This window comes from Bubalus bubalis, chromosome 21 (genome assembly GCF_019923935.1).
Source record: "Bubalus bubalis isolate 160015118507 breed Murrah chromosome 21, NDDB_SH_1, whole genome shotgun sequence".
Taxonomy (NCBI): Eukaryota; Metazoa; Chordata; class Mammalia; order Artiodactyla; family Bovidae; genus Bubalus; species Bubalus bubalis.
The window spans coordinates 14067824-14087647 of NC_059177.1; the positions used below are offsets into that span (position 1 = coordinate 14067824).

Below are 19824 nucleotides of genomic sequence, written 5' to 3' on the forward strand. Positions count from 1 at the left end.
AACAGTCCAACTCTAAATCCTCTGTGATTCACATAGAAGTTACTGAATGACATGGAAAGAAACTAAACCTAAATCAGAACAACTGTCTCCAACAGGAAAGGAAGTCTTCTGGGCATGGTGCAGGGGAAGAGCTCTTAGGAGGGAGGAGAGGACAAACTATAATGCCCAGAAAGACTCAACTGTGGTGGAAAATGTTATCAGAATGAAAAATAAAAGCCCTGTTATTTATTCAGCTAGGTACAGCTAACATCCAAGAGACATCTAGAAAAAAAAGACTGGCTTAAGTCCAAAATTCAGTGTTTATATAGACAGAAGATCATATTGTCTGCCAATCACTAGTGGATTTATGTATCTGTAAATGGAAAGACAGAAAGAGCTGATTGCTTACATTTTACTGAAAATGATAACAGCATATCATTGCTCTTTGGGGACTCATTTTTTTTAAGCATGCAAAATTCTACAGGCTTTAACAATAAAATGCACATAAAGACATTTGAAATCTAAGCGATCTCTTGACATTTGACTAAAAGTCAAAGCAGTGGACCACAAGACAAATAGAATACTTCACCCATGAAGGGTGACTATTAGCTGTGTTTCATGGTCTGTAAATGACTTATTAAACTCCTCTATAAAGTTTTATTACTGTTCTAAACCCATTAATAACTGTCCTCACTTTAAATGTCCTACTGTTTGCGGAATATGCCAGCAGCGGGCTGCAATAATGGCTGCCTGGCATTAGATTTTTCCTCTAAAACTAAGGATATAAAAGAGAAGGCGTTAGACACACTATGCAACACTGATTATATCATTTAAAAGAAAACAGAAAGAGCCAGATGTTAGTTGTCTCTCTTTGTATGGGTATAACCTGCTTGATTCCACATTTCCATCTTTAGTTCCTGAGTGTCAGCAGCCTAGACAGAAGGGAATAAAAGTGAATGTGTGTTCAGCACATTGGGAAAGCACTTAACAGAGAAAACAATTTACATCTTAATAGCTTTCTTTCATTACATTGACTCCTCCTCTGCTGTTCATCTTAGAGGTTGCAGGAATATTTGCAAACTATTGGCAAGTATAAAGAGAATCACAAAATTTCTAGGGCTGTCAGGATCTCTAGAGGCCATAAGCCAACCTCCCATCTGCACTGGAATCACTTCTCTGCTTGGTCTCCCTTAGAGACTGATGGCACTCAGTTTGTCCTGAAGTTGACCTCTCCCTACTTGTCTTCAAACTGTTGGAAAGAACTGTCCTATGCTGAACAAGAAGTGACTGCCGTGGAACTTTCCCTAAGACCCAATGTCCTGCCTACTGGAACAGCTCACAGCATGAATCTCCTCCTGTTTCCCATGACACACCCAAAGACGGCCCTGGAAGCTCTCCTTGGCCATCTAGCTTACAAGCCGCACTTCCCAGCATCCTCTGCTGCTCCTTAGCAGGAAGGGTTTCCATCGGCCTCTCCATCTTGGATGCCTAAGCGAAGGAGCTTCTGGTTTTATCTGCAACATTTCTTTAAAATTTCCCCCAGAAGTAAACTCAACATCCCTCCTTACACAGAGGAGACATCAATGCCCCAGATTGGGCCATCAGAGAGTAGCCTGTTTCCGGAAAGCACTGTGGTCGAGAACTTGAAGTGCATACGAACATAGAGGGAAAACAGAGACAAGAAAATCAGACTAAATTCATGGAAACCTCAACAGTAAGACACAGGACAAACACAAATATAGAGAACATTCTACTCATTTTCAACACTCCATACATTTAAAATGGGTAAAGTGGGAACGTTAATATGAATTTCTTTTCCCTGGCTTGTGTCTGATAGGAAATTTTCAGGATCTTCTGATTCTACAGCTTCAAGGAAGTTACTTCCAAAGTGAACTTGCTATCTCGTGAAATACATACATTAAAAAAAAACTTTTTTTTAATTTAGTCTTTGCTGCCAAAATAATTGCTACTCTCGAAATATTCATGCCCTTTGTTGAAAACTGTGGCATCTCTGCTGAAAAGTGGCTGCCCAGTCAGACTTTCCAATGCCCAAAACTCCATCCTCACATAGCCCAGAAACCAGACGTCACTGATCAATGTGAGCAAGAGGGACATGTGTCATTTTCAGCTGGGGTTTTTTGTTAATTTTGGTAAAAATAATATCTAACATAAAACTATTATAACCATACAATTCAGTGACACTAAGTACATTCATAGTGTTGTGTAACCAATGCCACAATTGCCAGACCACCTTCACCATCGCAAACAGAATCCCTGTACCCATTAAATGAAAGTCCTCACTTCCCGCTTCTCCCAGCCTGTGCTAACCGCTATTTCACTCTCTGCTCCTATGAATTTGTCTATTCCAGGTACCGCACATAAGTAAAATCATACACAATGTGTCCTTTTTGTGTCTGGCTTCTAACATTTAGTGTAATATTTTTAAGGTTTATCTACATTGCAGCATGAATCAGAATTTTATTTCTTTTTATGACTGAATAGTACTCTGCTATACGTCTATCTCACATTTGCTATCCATTCATCTGGAGATGGGCTTGCAAATTATTTCTGCCTTTTAGCTATTGTGAATAATGCTGCAATGAACATTCATGTGTAATTTATCTGTTTAAGGCTCTGTTCCACTTCTTTTGGGCATATACCTAGGAGGGGAATTACCAGATCATATGGTAATTCTATGCTTAAATTTTGAGGAATCACTACTGTCTTCCATAGCAGTCATACTATTTCACATGGCCACCAGCAATGTGTGAGGGTTCCAATTTCTCCACAACTCACCAACACTCATTATTTTCTTTTCTTAATAAAAAAAAAAAGTTGTGATCCTAATAAATTTGAAGAAGTATCTCATTATAGTTTTGATTTGTATATCCATAATGGAGAAGGAAATGGCAACCCACTCCAGTGTTCTTGCCTGGAGAATCCCAGGGACGGGGGAGCCTGGTGGGCTGCCATCTATGGGGTCGCACAGAGTTGGACATGACTGACGTGACTTAGCAGCAGCAGCAGCAATGACAAATAATGCTGTGCATCCTTTCATGTGTTTATTGGCTATGTGGTTGGTTTTTTTGGTTTGTTTTTAGAAATATCTATATGAGTCCTTTGCCTCCTTTTGAATTAGGCTGCTTGTTTTTTTGCTGTCAAATGTTCTCGCCACAAAAAGGAAATAGTAATTATGTCCTGTGATATAATTGTGTATCAAATCAACACAGTATATATGTAAACTATATCTCAATAAAAAAGAAAGAGAAAGGAAAGAGTGGGATGGAGGGAGCACAGAAAGAAGGAAAAAAGGATTCTACAAATAAATATCCATTTATAAATAAAAAGAACAATGGCCATTCAGAATGGCCATTATTAAAAAGTCTGCAAAATAATAAAGAAGAGAAAGCGTATGGAGATAAGGGAACCCTGCTAAACTGTTGGTGACAATGTAGACTGGTACAGCTACTATGGAAAGCATTATGGAGGTTCTTTAAAAAACTAAAAATAGGATTACCATATCATCCAGCAATTCCACTCTTAGGCATATAGCCCATGTGTGTGCGCTTGGTCGCTCAGTCGTGTCTGACTCCTCTGTGACCCCATAGACTGTAATCCACCGGCCCCTCTGTTCATAGAATTTTCCAGGCAAGATTACTGGACTGGGTTGCCATTTCCTCCTCCAGGGGATCTTCCTAACCCAGGGACTGAACCCATGTTTCTAGCATCTCCTGCACTGGCAGGCAGATTCTTCACCACTGCACCATCTGAGAAGCCCCAGTCATGTATTCAGAGGAAACTCTTATTTGAACAGATACATGCACCCCAGAGTTCACAGCAACACTATTCACAACAGCCAAGACATGGAAGCAACCTAAACACCATCCACATATAAATGAATCAAGAAGAGGCGGTATGTTACACACATACACACACACACACGAACACTACTCAGTCATTAAAAATAGAATGAAATAATGCCATTTGCAGCAACATGACCTAGAGACTGTCATACTAAGTAAAGTCAGGCAAAAGACAAATATATCACATCACTTATCTGTGGAATATGAAATATGATACAAATGAACCAAAGTTCAAAATAGAAACATTCACAGACATAGAAAACAAACTTACGGTTACCAGAGGAGAAAGGGGTAAGGGGATGAATTAGGAGTCTGGGATTGGAAGATGCAAGCTACTGTGTATAAAATAAATAACAAGGTCCTACTGCATGGCACAAGGAACATAGTCAATATCTTATAATAAACTATAATGGAAAAGAACATGAAAAAGTACATGTGTGTGTATATATTGGATTGGCCATAAAGTTCGCTCGGGCTTTCCATATGCTGTATGGGAAAATCCAAATGAACATTTTGGTCAACCCAATGTGTATAACAATCACTTTGCTGTACACCTGAAATTAACACAACATTGTAAATTAACTATACTTCCATTTTTTAAAAAGGGGGCTCTAAGATCATATTTGTGAATTTTTCAGTACACTGTATTATAACCTACTGGAGTGGGAAAGTTATGATTTAAAATGTCTGATGCTGCCTTAGAATCTAGTAACTTATCTTGGGCTTCACTTTTCTTACTCTAATGATCTGCTTATATGGCCCCATGAGAGGGCTGCTCAGCTATTTTTAGTACTTATTTTCAAATACTTATGCTAAGTTTACTAATTATACATGACAAACCTGCATATATTATCATTTAATCCTCAAACCAAAGCTATGAAATGGGTGCCATTATCCTAAAGAGATCTCACCAAATAAACTGTAGACCTAGGATTCAAACCCAGCTATTTCAATGACCACACCATGTTACTTTCTTCCACTCACATGCTAACTTCTTAACTTTCTCCCTAAATAATGGATTCATAACCTTCCTTTTTTCTTGGAAGATAACTTTAAAAATCTAAGAATTCATAGGAGGCTCAATGCATTGTATGCTATTTCCCAACACTATTATCGATTCGCACCCGCTATAATGTGTCCCTCCTTCCCATTTTTAACATGTTTTTAATCTGACCTTGCAAAGAGCTTGTTAAATGTCTTTTTCTTTTCTTTCCTTGAAAACCTTTTCTGATAAGTGATCATATGGCTTGGATATCTCAAAGTATTTCAGATTAAGAAGCCTAAGTGAGCGCTGGTCAGTAGACACTTACGAAGGGGAGTGAAGACATGCAGGCCAGTCAATCTTAATGGAATACTGAAGAAGGAAAAGTGGACAGTTCGATCTATCCAACACATAATTCTTCATATTTCAAGATTAAGGTAAGACAAAATAAAAGAAACGAGTAAAGAATCATTGCTTGTAAGTCTGTAGCTCCCCAAAATGGCTCTGCAGAAGCCCAGATTACGTTCTCAGTCTCTGCCCATGGCTTTTATCATGCTTCAAAGCAACAGGATCTGCTCCTTGGAGATGACTTAGCTGGATTCCAAAAGTGGAGAAGAACTGGAGAAGAACTGATGAAAAAAATCAGTGAGCAGCTCAAATTGTACCCACTTTGGCGGCCTAAGAAGAATCCAGCGAATGGATATCAGGTTCTCAACACACACACATGGAGGGAAGAGACCTGTGGAACCGCACTGCAGATGAGTGCAGGCAACACATGTGGCCCCGCTTCTCCTGGGTGAGACCGGGAGCAGGTGCAGAGACGCAGAGCACTTACTCCAGACACGGAACCTGAGCACCTCTCTGGGTGTCAGTGCACATCTACTAAACAACTACCATGCCTCAGCAACTGCGCCGGAGTTACCGCCGTGAATGGGAGAGGCAGGTTCTAGTCTCTGGGGGGCTTTCATCCTAGCAGATGGCATGGACATTAACCAACTAATTCTATAGCTCATGATTTCATTAAAAGTGAAATGTGTGCAACAAAGGCGAATACGGGGTATCACGGAAGGTTTTCTGGAGGAAATGGTGTTTGAACTGAGCACTGACGGAAGAAGGTAAGAAGGATGGGGAACGGTGGGTGGGGCTGCACAGAGCGGATAGCAGCACAGCACCTGACGGAACCAGAGACAAGCTGGCTGTGGCCACAGCGCAGACAGAAGAGGAGGCGGTGGCGCGAGAGGCAGCTGGTGAAATAAGAGCTGTTTGTTATGGTAATGATTCCAGTCTTGCTCCCAGGAGCAGCAGAAAGCTAGCAGAGCGAGTAATGTGGTAAGATTTGCCCCCTCAAATGATCATTCTGGCAGTCACTACATGAAAAATAGATCAAAGGGTTGTCATCTTCTCCAAGATTCTCCTGTTCCCAAGGTCAGTCCTACACAAATCATGAAACTATGCTCAATGTCCTTAACTTTTGGGGAATTGCAAATCAACACCATGTGTGACATCACTTTACACCATTAGGATAGCCATAATGAAAAAGGACTCAAGACAACAAAGAGTGGAAAGAGTATGGAGAAACTGGAATCCTCATAACATTGTTGGTGGAAATTTTCAATGGTGTAGCCACTCTGGAAAACAGTGTGATGGGGAAAATGGAAAGGGAAAAGGTGAAAGTAGCGACAGATTTTATTTTCCTGGGCCGGCTGCAAATCTACTCCAGACATGACGATAGCCATGGCATTAGAAGACCCCGTGGAAGGAAAACTGACAATCCTGCTGCTGCTGCTAAGTCGCTTCAGCAGTGTCCGAATCTGTGCGACCCTCCAGACGGCAGCCCACCAGGCTCCCCAGTCCCTGGGATTCTCCAGGCAAGAACACTGGAGTGGATTGACAATCCTAGACAGCCTATTAAAAAGCAGAGGCATCACTTTGCTGACAAATGTCTATACAGTCAAAGCTATGGTTTTTCTAGTAGTCATGTACAAATAAGAGAGTTGGACCATAAAGAAGGCCGCGTGCCGAAAAACTGATGCTTTCCAATTGGGGTGCTGAAGAAGACTCTTGACAGTCCTCTGGACAGCAAGGAGATCAAATCAGTCAATCCTAAAGGCAATCAACTCTGAATATTCATTGGAAAGACTGATACTGAAGCTCCAATACCTTGGTCACCTGATGCCAAGAGCCCACTCACTGGAAAAGACCCTGATGCTGGGAAAGATTGAGGGCAAGAGGAGAAGGGGGCAACAGAGGATGAGATGGTTGGATGGCATCTGACCCAATGGACAAGAATTTCAGCAAACTTTGGAAGAATAGTGGAGGACAGAGGAGCCTGGCATGTTGCGGTCCATGGGGTCACAAAGAGTTGAACAGGACTTAGCGAATGAACATCACCACCTTACTGAACAATGTCTTGTCAAATTCAAGCAATGCCCATTCTCTGTTCAGTTAAAGTTCAATATTTTTGACAGCATTCATATCTTATATATTCCCACTATATTCATTTAAAATGAGAACAATTTCTAAAAGTAACAGCTGGGTTAAACCTACTCATTGCATAAGAATTTACTTCAGATTCAAAACTTCACACAGATATGAAGCTAATAGGGGCAGTTTGTTAATGCAAAGTTTTAGTGATACCAAGGTAGTGAGAAATAAGAAAAGTTCAAACATGTGATGAAAAAGTGAAAGTGGTAGTCACTCAGTCGTGTCCAACTCGTGAGACCTGATAGGCTGCAGCCCGCCAGGCTCCTCTGCACATGGAATTCTCCAGACAAGAATACTGGAGTGGGTTGCCATGCCCTCCTCTAGGGCATCTTCCTGACCCAGAGTAAGTAGGTAGTCAGTAATTACCAACCAGTCTCCTCATCTTCGGTTCAAACTGAACTGCAGTCTGGCCACGTTTCCAAATCGCTCTGGACAACACTGACCCTGTGCTCCCCGAACGCATAGCCAGCTCTGCTGGTTTTTCCTCTCTCCTCGCTCAGTGTCTCCTCTGCTGTGGCTGCACAGCCTCCCTGCTGCTCCCCTCCCACCAGGCAGGCTCCCACCCTGGATTCACACCTACTGTTCTCTCCACCCACCTTCGCCCAGGTATCTGCACGGCTGCTTCCTCACTTCCTTCCAGCTTTTACTTAATCATCACCTTCACAGTGATGCCTTCCTTGCCTCCCCAGGGTGGGATTTCAACCTCACCTCCATGCAGACACCTCTAGCCCCCTTTTTCTTATTTCTTCTAAATTAGTGTTTATCATCATGTGACATCTAACATTATCTAACATAAACTTTCTTGTTCATTGTTTTGGTTTGTGGTTTATTTTTTTCCATCAGAATGGAAGCGCCATGCAGGCAGAAATCTTGCCAGTTTTGTTCATTTTGTTCATTGTTCATTCTTCACACCAAGAACAAGGCCTGGTATATAATTATTTGTTGACAGACTGAATGAACACGATAAGAGTGGGAAATCATCTGTTTTGTAAATAAAATCTTAGAGACACAGTCATGCTCATCCCTTTATGTATTTATTCTCTATGGTAATTTTTGTGCTTATAGGAGCAGAATTAAGTAAGATGTATGTATTTATTATGATTTTTAGATTAAGCCCTTAGGGCAAATATTCCATTTTTTCTTCATGCATCTTCACGCTACTATGAAGGCAGTAATCTCTTCTGAATATATTCATTTAAATTTAATTTTCAGTTTTTCTTCAGTTGAATCATAACTTAACAACTAAATTTTACAAATATGTTGATGTGAAGATTTGAGAGCAGTTTTGGGAGAATTTGAGTTAGGTACTGTACAAGAGGGGCTGGAAAACCATGGCCAGGGGGTTGGCCACCTAATTTTGTAAAGAAAACTTATGGACACAGGGCCATAACCGCTCACCTCTGGATTCTCTGTCCTGCTGCCTGCCATACTGGCAGTATTGAGCAGTAGTGGCAAAGATCACATGGCCTTACAAGCCCAAAATATTTACTATCTGGTCCTTTACACAAATGTTTGCCAACTTCGCCTCTTTAACATCATTCTGAACATTATCCTTACACGTAAAAGAATCGAAGAGAGCTATTAAGCACACCGTCAAAGCCCAAACAACTCTCACAGTAATTTTCCGGTCTCTTGAGGAAACACCAACTTAGGCAGTTTTATAATATACCTAGCAAGACATGAGTGTTTTGATTTCTAACACACCACGAACCCATGAGGACAAGCGTAATTTCCCTCCACGGTCCTTTGGAGGTGCTGCGGTTTTTGGCTGCTGCAGTGTGTCACGCAAACCCGTCACGCTGGCAGCTCTGCTGTACGACTGAGGCTGGGACTGATATCCTTTATCAGAGGTCACTGCCCAGGAACGAGCCGGCATCCGATTTTAAATGCTAATAACAGTAACATTTTTTCAAATATAAACAAAAGGTCTTACTTTGTTTTTTAATTATTTCCCTAAACACTTCATTTAAAAATGAAAATGTTAAAGCAAAAAACCTGGATGATACAACGCAGTTACACACCGGTGACGTGTCGATGACCCTACCTCTCAGAGTCTGCGTGCTTGTGGGGTGCGCAGATGCTGTGCTGGGGTTCTCACCTGTACTACCCACCGCACCTCATGGAGTCTGAGATGCCAGAGATCATAAGGAACCACATCATTTTACGTACTGCTAACAAAGAAAAAATGCTGCCACTTACACGGCACACATGTTATCACTTAGAACTGCATCTTGCACTCATGCGAGTGCTCTGAGACATACTGTGATACGGACTTTCTCATACATTGCCTTTATGACACACAAAAAGGGATGTCTAAGTACATTTAATTGGTTGAGTTTTTCTTAAAAGTTCTTCCCATTTGGAGACTGACTCCTCTTATTTGTCAACCTGGAATCGTCCAACATCTGTACTGTTTAAGTTCTGCTCCATCAGAACATGGATGCAGGACAGTACTATGATGCCTCTCTTCCGAGGTGTCTGGGTTCACTTACAGGACACTCATACTCATTCCACAAGGCTCAACACACACATGCCAGCAGCAGAAACTACACTGGGACTGCCATTGGGATAGCAATGTTGATGTACTTATTTCAGAGATACTAAAAGGTGAGGCGGGAAAATGTATGCTTTAGAATTCATCCCTCCACTAACTGTTAGTATGTGGTCCAACAATGAAATTCAGTCAGACACTCGCCTAACACAGTACCATACTGAAGCACTTAAAGGCAGGAATAATCATTTCCACTTCATCTGCACTACAGCTCACTTACAACAGGATGATTTTCAAAGTATTAATGTTACAAGTAACTGTAATGTTTGGAATAGGGAATTTAATTCTGTATGAAATGTAATGAATATATACATTGATGACTGAGCCAGAATTGATCCAAAATAAAAACTAACAAGAAGACTTTATTCAAACCAACCACAAACATTCAAGCCCATACAGTGGCAGATCATTAGTGACTCCTCATGTGGCCACACCCCACTGAATCTTAACACACTCTGCGCTGGCAAACACTCAACAGATCTCTTACCCAACTTTGGAAAAAGCAGCCACACACTGAGTAGCCAAGAAGTCTGTAGAGCAACAGAGTATAATGAAAAGACAGACCTGGCATATCTCTGGAGAATGGAAACAGACTTTCCGCAGTCACACGCCTCTCCTTCCCACTAACCACTAGTAAGGGCCAGGAAAGTGATCCCAGCCTCAGTGTACCCCTGGAACCCCACACTTACCCGCTTCCTCGCCCCACCACACTTGCAGCCTAACCACCTTTCTTAAGACCGCCTGGGCTCCTGATGATTTTGTTCTAGCATGCAGTAAACTTCCTTGTGAATCTTTTGACCTTGAAGGGCTTAGTCTTATTCTTTGGTAGGAAAGGTCTATAGTTTTTAATTCACAGCCTAAGGAATTAGTCTAGGGCTTCCCAGGTGGTGCTAGTGGCAAAGAACCTGCCTGCCAATGCAGGAGACATAAGAGACATGGGTTCAATCTCTGGGTCAGGAAGATCCCCTGGAGCAGGAAATGGCAACCCACTCCTGAAAAAAATCCCATAGACAGAGGAGTATGGCAGACCACAGTTCATGGGGTTGCAAACGTCTGGACACAACTGAAGTGACTTAGCACAGCATGCACAGGACATGGTTGAAATGCTATGGAAGGTCTAGACTAGCATCTGGTTTCAGGCTGATGTAACTTTACTTAGGTCCATAGTAAGGTACCACCCGGTAGCTAGGCTGGAATTCTTACATCCCCCATGAGCATAATCTCTGCTATATCAATCCAGCTCTCAACCTTATGGCATCTGCTCTATCCTTTTTCTAGGCCTAAAAGAATCCTGTTCTGCGCATGTCCACTGTAGCCCAGCCCTCACAAAGGACCTGTGTGAAACCTCCATGTAGACTTCTGGGCCCGACCCCTCTTTGCATATTTCTCTTAGACTCTGCCCTGTGAACCTTCACTAGTTCTTATCCCCGAACACTGAACTCATTCTCCCTAACTGGGCAAGACCTTGGTATTCTTCTTGGACCCTGCTTCCATAAACAGACAAAAAACAAAGAGAACAAAAACAAAGAATGTTATGAGGTTCACCTCATGTTTCCCTTCTCAAGGCTCAGAACCCAATGTTGCCTATTTTCCAGTGACTGAAAACAACACGTTTGGTTGAATTTTCCTGTTGTTCTGGTGGGAGGGCATGTTAGTATCAGTTACTGTCAAGACAGAAATCCCATATGCACTTTCCCAAGTATACATATTAAATCGTGAAAATTGACCATATATTAGCTACAAGAAAACCTTAATAAATTCCAAAAAGACAAAATAGTACTGCTGAAACTTGCTGACCATAGTGCAATAAAACTAGAAAGAACAAAATTAATAAAACAAAATACACCCTCACTGTTAAACAATTACTGGCTCAAAGAAGGAACGTAAACCAAAACTGAAATATATGTAGAAAACAAAAAGGATGGATGCACTACAGATCAGAATTCAATACTGGAAGAAGATTCATAGCTTTAAATATTTTAGTGATTAAGCAAAAAGGAGATAAATGAGTTAAGCATTTTATTCAAAAAGACAGAAAAAGAATGAAAAAACAACTTCATTCACAAGGAATGAATCAGTAGATAAAAGAAAAAAAATTTTTTTTAAACTAGGACTAATATGCAAATTTCCAAACTGGCCTAAAAATTTTATGCACATTTGTATATGTACACAAATGCACACATAATAGTTAAAACCACTATCTTAACTAATCAATAAAATTACAAAACTGCAAATACATATATAATATATTTTTTGGAGTATGTGTATTATATATAATATATAGATATATATGTATATGTAAATATATATATATATTTAAATACATATATAAAATATATATAAAAAATGGAAGCAGGAAGTTAACTTCTGAAACCTAAGAAAATAAAAGAATTATAAGAAGCTATTCTGTCCAAGTCTATAGATTTGAAAGTGTGTGTGAAATGAAGACCTTCTAGGAAAATATAATATCCTATAACTGACTCTATAAAAGATGGGAAATGAAAAAAGATTTATTATCACTGTAGAAATAGAAAATGGTGTCAAAGAGCGATCACAGCTACCGGACCTTCAGGAAAGAGAACCAGCCATATGGCTTCACAAGGGAATTCTATAAAACTTTTAAAAGATAATATCTAAGATATCTAAACTGTACCAATGCCCAAGGAAGAAAGAAAACTTCCTTACAAAAAGAAGCAATATAGCAATAACACCAAAATCCAGCAAAAAAGAAAGAAACAAGAAACAAAACTATAGATCAATCACACTTATGAACAGCAATGGAAAATCCTGAATAAAAGATTAACAAAAACCTGAAGCAGCATAATTAAAGAATATTATATCACAATTAACTGTGCTTACTGATCCAAACACTCTATTAAATATAATCCATGACATGAATAGATCCAAGGAAAAATCATTTGATCATTTCCAGAGGGGTCAAAAGTCATCATTATTTATTTATTATTATTAATTCTTGATTGCAAAAGATAAAATGTAACACTTCCTTAACCAGAAAAAAAGATTCTGAGGCAATACCAAGATATCCTCTATATCATTCTCATTGAATCTTGCAATTGGACTAGAGAGAAAAAGTAGAACTATAAAAATTAAAGACTGTTTCTATTTGCATTCGTTATTATTACATAACCAGAAAATAAAGAGAATCATCTAAGCCATCACTATGGAAAGTAATAAGAGAATAAACCTAGGGACAAAGTTAATAAATAGAAATAAAAAAAACTTTCAAACACATACTTAAAAAATAATTGAGAACTATACTGGTAGAAAATTCCTTATTTCCGATAGCAAGTAAAAAAGGATAAAATACCTGGGGAGAGATAAACAGGAAGAAATACATATGGCCTAAATAAAGAAAACTATAAAGAAAGTAAGTCAAACAAATGGGAAAACATAATATGCTCTTAGATCCAGAGACAAGTAATCTCATGTGCCCTGATGGAAGTATAAACCGGCAGGCTGCTTACAACAACCTGTCACTACCCATGGAAATTACAAACGCATATACCCTTTGAGAAGGAAATGGCAACCCACTCCAGTGTTCTTGCCTGGAGAAGCCCGGGAACGGGGGCACCTGATGGGCGGTCGTCTATGGGGTTGCACAGAGTCAGACACAGCTGAAGTGACTTAGCAGCAGTAGATACCCCTTGATCTAGTTATTCTAACCCCAGGAATTTACTCTGTAGATAGTCCTGCTCCCATGCGAAGGTATGTGTGCTTAAGGTTATTCATTGCAGAACTGTCTGCAGAAGCAAAAGATTGGAAATTACTCATATCCATTAGATTACTGGTTTAGAAACAGTGGAAACAGTGGCTGCCTTTATTTTTCTGGGCTCCAAAATCACTGCAGATGGTGATTGCAGCCATGAAATTAAAAGACGCTTACTCCTTGGAAGCAAAGTTATGACCAACCTAGACAGCATATTAAAAAGCAGAGACATTACTTTGTCAACAAAGATCCGTCTAGTCAAGGCTATGGTTTTTCCAGTAGTCATGTATGGATGTGAGAGTTGAACTATAAAGAAAGCTGAGCGCCGGAGAATTGATGCTTTTGAACTGTGGTGTTGGAGAAGACTCTTGAGAGCCCCTTGGACTGCAAGGAGATCCAACCAGTCCATCCTAAAGGAGATCAGTCCTGAGTGTTCATTGGAAGGACTGATGCTGAAGCTGAAACTCCAATACTTTGGCCACCTGATGTGAAGAACTGACTCAATGGAAAAGACCTTGATGCTGGGAAAGATTGAAGGCGGGAGGAGAAGGGGACGACAGAGGATGAGATGGCTGGATGGCATCACCGACTCAATGGACATGAGTTTAAGTAAACTCCGGGAGTTGCTGATGGACAGGGAGGCCTGGCGCACTGCAGTTCAAGGGGTCACAAAGAGTCGGACACAACTGAGCGACTGAACTGAACCCATAAAACAGAATAGGATGCTGCTATATAAAAGGATAAATGTTTCAATGTACTAAAATCCCTCAACTCTTGGCAATATTTATTATCGTTGAAAATGCACATTCCTCTTAAGGCAGAAAAAAAACATTTCCAACATTTAGGTATAGTGACCAATAGAAACACAACTCTAAATGTTGGGGGGGGGGGATCAGAACTGTGACTTAAAGATTTTATCCACTGATCTTGCATTTTTTTTATTCATTGATCCTATTCAAATCTTATTTTCATGAACAGTCAAATGAGACATTTTAATTATACAAAAGTAGTAAACACTGTGTTTAAGATGTAACAATATTACCAACTTGATCGATAGATTGAATGTCGCTAAGTTGCTTCAGTCGTGTCCGACTCTGTGTGACCCCATAGACGGCAGCCCACCAGGCTCCCCCGTCCCTGGGATTCTCCAGGCAAGAACACTGGAGTGGGTTGCCATTTCCTTCTCCAATGCATGAAAGTGAAAAGTGAAAGTGAAGTCGCTCAGTCGTGTCCGACTCTTAGCAACCCCATGGACTGCAGCCTACCAGGCTCCTCCGTCCACGGGATTTTCCAGGCAAGAGTACTGGAGTGGGGTGCCATTGCTGTCTCCGATCCCAATCAAAGTCCAAGCAAGTTATTTTATGAGTATCAACAAGCTGATTCTAAAGTTTATATTAAGGAGAAGAATAAAGGTAAAGGACTGATGCCACCTGACTTCAAGACTTACCTTAAAGCTACAGTCATCAAGACAGTGGGTACTGGTGAAAGTATAAAGCAAACAGGTCAATGGAAGAGAAGAGAGAGCCCAGTAACAGACTTGGATAAATACAGTTAAATGACCTTTGACAAAGGAGCAAAGGCAACACAATGAAGCAAAGACAGTCTCCCCTAACAGCAACATACCAAAAAAAAAAAAAAAAAATCTACCTTATACCCTTCACAAAAATTAATTCACAATGGATCACAGGCCTAATTGTAAAAATTCAGAACTACAAAACTCCTAGAGGATAATGCAGGAGAAAACCTAGATGACATTGGGTATGGTGAAGACTTTTGAGATAATAACACCAGGGACACAATTCATAAAAAAAAAATTCACAAACTGGACTTAACTAAAATTAAAACTGTGGCTTTCCAAAATAATTAACACACAAGCCACAGATTGGGAGAAAATATTTGAAAAAGACACATCTGATAAAGAACTTTATCCAATATATGCAAAGAACTCTTGAAACCCAAGAGCAAGAAGAAAAAATAATCCAATTAAAAATTAAGTTACAGATCTTAGCAGAGACCTCCACCAGAGAAGATATACAAATGGGAAACAAGAATATAAGAAAATGCTTCACATCATATATACCATCAGGGAAAGGGAAATTAAAACAAGGAGCTACCATGACACACTTAACAGAACATCCAGAATCCAGAACACTGACAACACCCAATGCTGGCAAGGGTTCTGAGGAACAGAAACTCTCATTCACTTTGGGAATGCACAGCGGTACAGCCACACTGGAAGATGGTTTGGCATCCCTTAAAAAAATGAAACAATTAGCATACTGTTAGCAAATGCACTCTTTGGTATTTACCTAAAGGAGTTCAAAACTTATGTCCACACAAAAATCATAATACATATATTTATAGCAGCTTTATTCATAATTGCCAAAATCCAGAAGCAACCAAGATGTCCTTCATTAGGTAAATGGATTAACAAAGCTGCAGTACTTCCAAACAAGAGAGAATTTTATTCAGTACAAAAATGAAATGAGCCATCAAACCATGAAAACACATGGAAGAACCTTAAATAAATATTACTAAGTGAAAGAAGCCAATCTGAAAAGGTGACATACTGTATGATTCTAACTTTATGATGTTCTGGAAGGGGCAAAACTATGTAGACAGTGAAAAGATCAGTGCTTGTAGAAGGCAGCGGGGATGAACAGGTAGAGCATAGAGGACGGTTAAGGCGATGAAAATGCACTGTACAATATAATAACGATGGATATATGTCATTACGCATGCATGCTCAAGCACTTCAGCTGCATCTGACTCTCTGCGAGGCTCCTGTGTCCATGGGATTTTCCCGGCAAGAATACTAGAGTGGGTTGCTATGCCCCCCTCCAGGAGATGGTCCTGACCAAGGGACTGAACTTGGTCTCCTGTGCCCCCTGCACTGCAAGTGAGTACCTTATTATTGAGTCACTGGGGAAGCCCCAAATGTCATTATACATTTGTCCAAACACAGAGAAAGTACAATATCAAGAGTGAGCCTGAATCTAAACTATGAACTTTGGGTGATTATGATATTAGTGTACATTTATCTTTGGCAAAAAAAAAAAAAAAAAAACCACTTTGATGAGTGGTATTGATAATGGAGTATGCTCTGCATGTGTGGGGTCAGGGTTATATGGGAAATTTCTGTACTGCCCTCCCAATTTGGTTTCAAAACCTAAAACAAACAAACAAAAAAAAATGAACTCTTCAATTGAGCTCTTTAAAAACTTTTAAAAGTTTTCATTTCAGTATTATAGATATGCATAAGATGTAAAATAAAGCCACCCTCAACTCATCCAGTCTCATCTTCCAAGGTGATTTTGACCATATATGTTTATATTTTGATTGGCAGCAAAGTCTACATAGGATGCTTACATTTCCATTTCTTGATCTATCATCTGTGGAGTGCCTATTGATTTTGTGCCATGAATGAGAATGAATTAACTCTGAGATACTATCACAATCCAACCAGACTTCCCATTTGTGCTGGTAATATTATCATTATTTGTAGAACTTTAAGCATCTATTTTGATTGATCAACTCTAAGTAGTACTTGTTAACTGTCTACTCGGAGAAGGCAAGGGCACCCCACTCCAGTACTCTTGCCTGGGAAATCCCATGGACGGAGGAGCCTGGTAGGCTGCAGTCCATGGGGTCGCTGAGGGTTGGACACGACTGAGCGACTTCACTTTCACTTTTCACTTTCATGCATTGGAGAAGGAAATGGCAACCCACTCCAGTGTTCTTGCCTGGAGAATCCCAGGGACGGGGGAGCCTGGTGGGCTGCCGTCTGTGGGGTCGCACAGAGTCGGACACGACTGAAGCAACTTAGCAGCAGCAACTGTCTACTATGTGAGATGAGGAAACTTATAAATAGGCAAAATTCAACATAATCAAAGATGAATTCTAAGAAGCATTTACCTTGTTCGTAAAGTAGCTTCATATTCGAATCTTTGCAGGCAACCAGATTGTTGAGCAATGCAACCACACTTTGCATGGTGTTACCCAGAATGTTCTCCTGATGTTCCTGCAACAGAGTACCATTTTCATCATAACTGTACAGAAACAGAGTAACATCATTACATCATAATACAGACAAATGGTCACATGACCGACCTCCCTTCATTCTTTGCACAAGGTTGGGTGATTATCTTTTTCCACTCGGATGGGGCAAAATTCCTCTGTGTTAAGGTCCCATCGTTGAGTCAGGTGAGCTGGGAGGCAGCGTGAACCACTCAGGGCACCAGCATGGTTGCATGCTGTCCCCTGCCCACGCGCTGAGGGACAACCACTCTGCCCTCGGGGCTTCTGATGGGCAACTTCTCTGACTAAAGATCTAGTACGTGGAACTTATGAAACCACACCTGAAAGTGACTTTGAGATCACAAAAGATAAACTTCTTAAAGAAACATTTCTGCAGTTTTGAGAGTCGATTGTTACTGCTTTTTCCTTCCTCACTCTTACACACGGCTGGTGATGTTGAATATGACTCACTGCAGCACTGCTTGAGTGCACTGCACTATACAGGGGCCTGAAAGAGTGAACTCCGCTTTCCCTAACGCTTCACAGCTCATAGCAGGGTGTGACTTTGGTCCAATTTCTCATTGACAAGACACAAAAGATAACTTCTTTCTAACTTTTTAAGGGATCCCAAAGATTTTCTTTTGAAATACTTTTAGAGTCACAGCAGAGTTGTAAAGACAGCATACAGAGTCTCCATACACCCTTCACCCAGTTTCCCCTGTTAGCATAATCCAACCAATGAACGTTGATCGAAACTAAGGTACCACTGGTATGGTGCTAATAACAAAACTAAAGACTATTCAAATGTCACATTTTCTGCTAACATCCTCTTCTGTTCCAGGGTCCAGTCCAGGATCCCATGTTGCACTGAGAATTAAGTCTTTTTTACAACTTTTATTTACAAAGTGCCCACTGTTCTAGGCACTTGGCTTATATCAGTGAATAAAACAGACCAAAATTTTTAAAAAATTTCCAAAAAAGCAGCCCCACCCTTGTGGAATTTACATGTAGCAGTGGGGGAAGACAATAATTACATTCTATGTTAAAGGATGAAACACACTGTAGGAGGAGACAGAACAGGGGACAGCGGTTTGGGGGTGCTGTAGGGGAAGGTTACAACTTTAAACAAAGCAAGTAAGGGACACCTCCTTCAGAAGACAACATATGGACTATACTTTTATTATACTGCCAGGTTCTATTTGCTTGTTCTAGAATAGTCACATCAATGTTCATGCAGCCTGGCATTTTGCATGATGTACTCTGCATATAAGTTAAATAAGTAGGATGACAATATACAGCCTTGACATACTCCTTTTCCGATCTGGAACCAGTCTGTTGTTCCATGTCCAGTTCTAACTGTAGCTTCTTGACCTGCAGACAGATTTCTCAGGAGGCAGATCAGGTGGTCTGGTATTCCCATCTCTTTCAGAATTTTCCACGGTTTGTTGTGATCCACACAGTCAAAGGCTTTGGCATAGGCAATAAAGCAGAAGTAGATGTTTTTCTGGAACTCTCTTGCTTTTTTGATGACCTAGCAGATGTTGGCAAGATGATCTCTGGTTCCTCTGCCTTTTTTGAATCCAGCTTGAACATATGGAAGTTCATGGTTCATGTACTGTTGAAGCCTGGCTTGGAGAATTTTGAGCATTACTTTCCTAGCGTGTGAGATGAGTGCAATTGTGTGGTAGTTTGAATATTCTCTGGCATTGCCTTTCTTTGGGATTGGAATGAAAACGGACCTTTTCCAGTCCTGTGGCCACTTCTGAGCTTTCCAAATTTGCTGGCATATTGAGTACAGCACTATCACAGCATCATCTTTAGGATATGAAACAGCTCAATTGGAATTCCACGACCTTCACTAGCTTTGTTTGTAGTGATGCTTCCTAAGGCCCAGTTGACTTTGCATTCCAGGATGTCTGGCTCTATGTGAGTGATCACCCCGTGATTATCTGGGTCATGAAGATCTTTTCTGTATAGTTCCTCTGTGTATTCTTGCTACCTTTTCTTAATATCTTCTGCTTCTGTTAGGTCCATACCATTTTGGTCCTTTATTTTGCTCATATTTGCATGAAATGTTCCCTTGGTATCTCTAATTTTCTTGACGAGATCTCTAGTCTTTCCCACTCTATTGTTTTCCTCATTTCTTTGCATTGATTGCTGAGGAAATCGTTCTTATCTCTCCTTACTATTCTTTGGAATTTGGCATTCACATGCATATACC

At 40.4% G+C, this 19824-nt stretch overlaps 1 protein-coding gene across 9 annotated transcripts in view; it reads right to left on the bottom strand.

The window, feature by feature from the left end:
• The window catches only part of ULK4 (unc-51 like kinase 4), a 505777-nt gene that overhangs the window by 216683 nt on the left and 269270 nt on the right, over positions 1 to 19824 (bottom strand). For 8 of the 9 annotated variants that reach the window (XM_045163883.1, XM_045163885.1, XM_045163880.1 and 5 more), the window contains one exon: positions 17502 to 17607. In XM_045163883.1, the coding sequence (XP_045019818.1) occupies positions 17502 to 17607 (106 nt within the window). Of the gene's footprint in view, positions 1 to 15700; positions 15840 to 17501; positions 17608 to 19824 lie in introns of all 9 variants that reach the window. The other variant, XR_006640409.1, reaches the window with a different exon arrangement.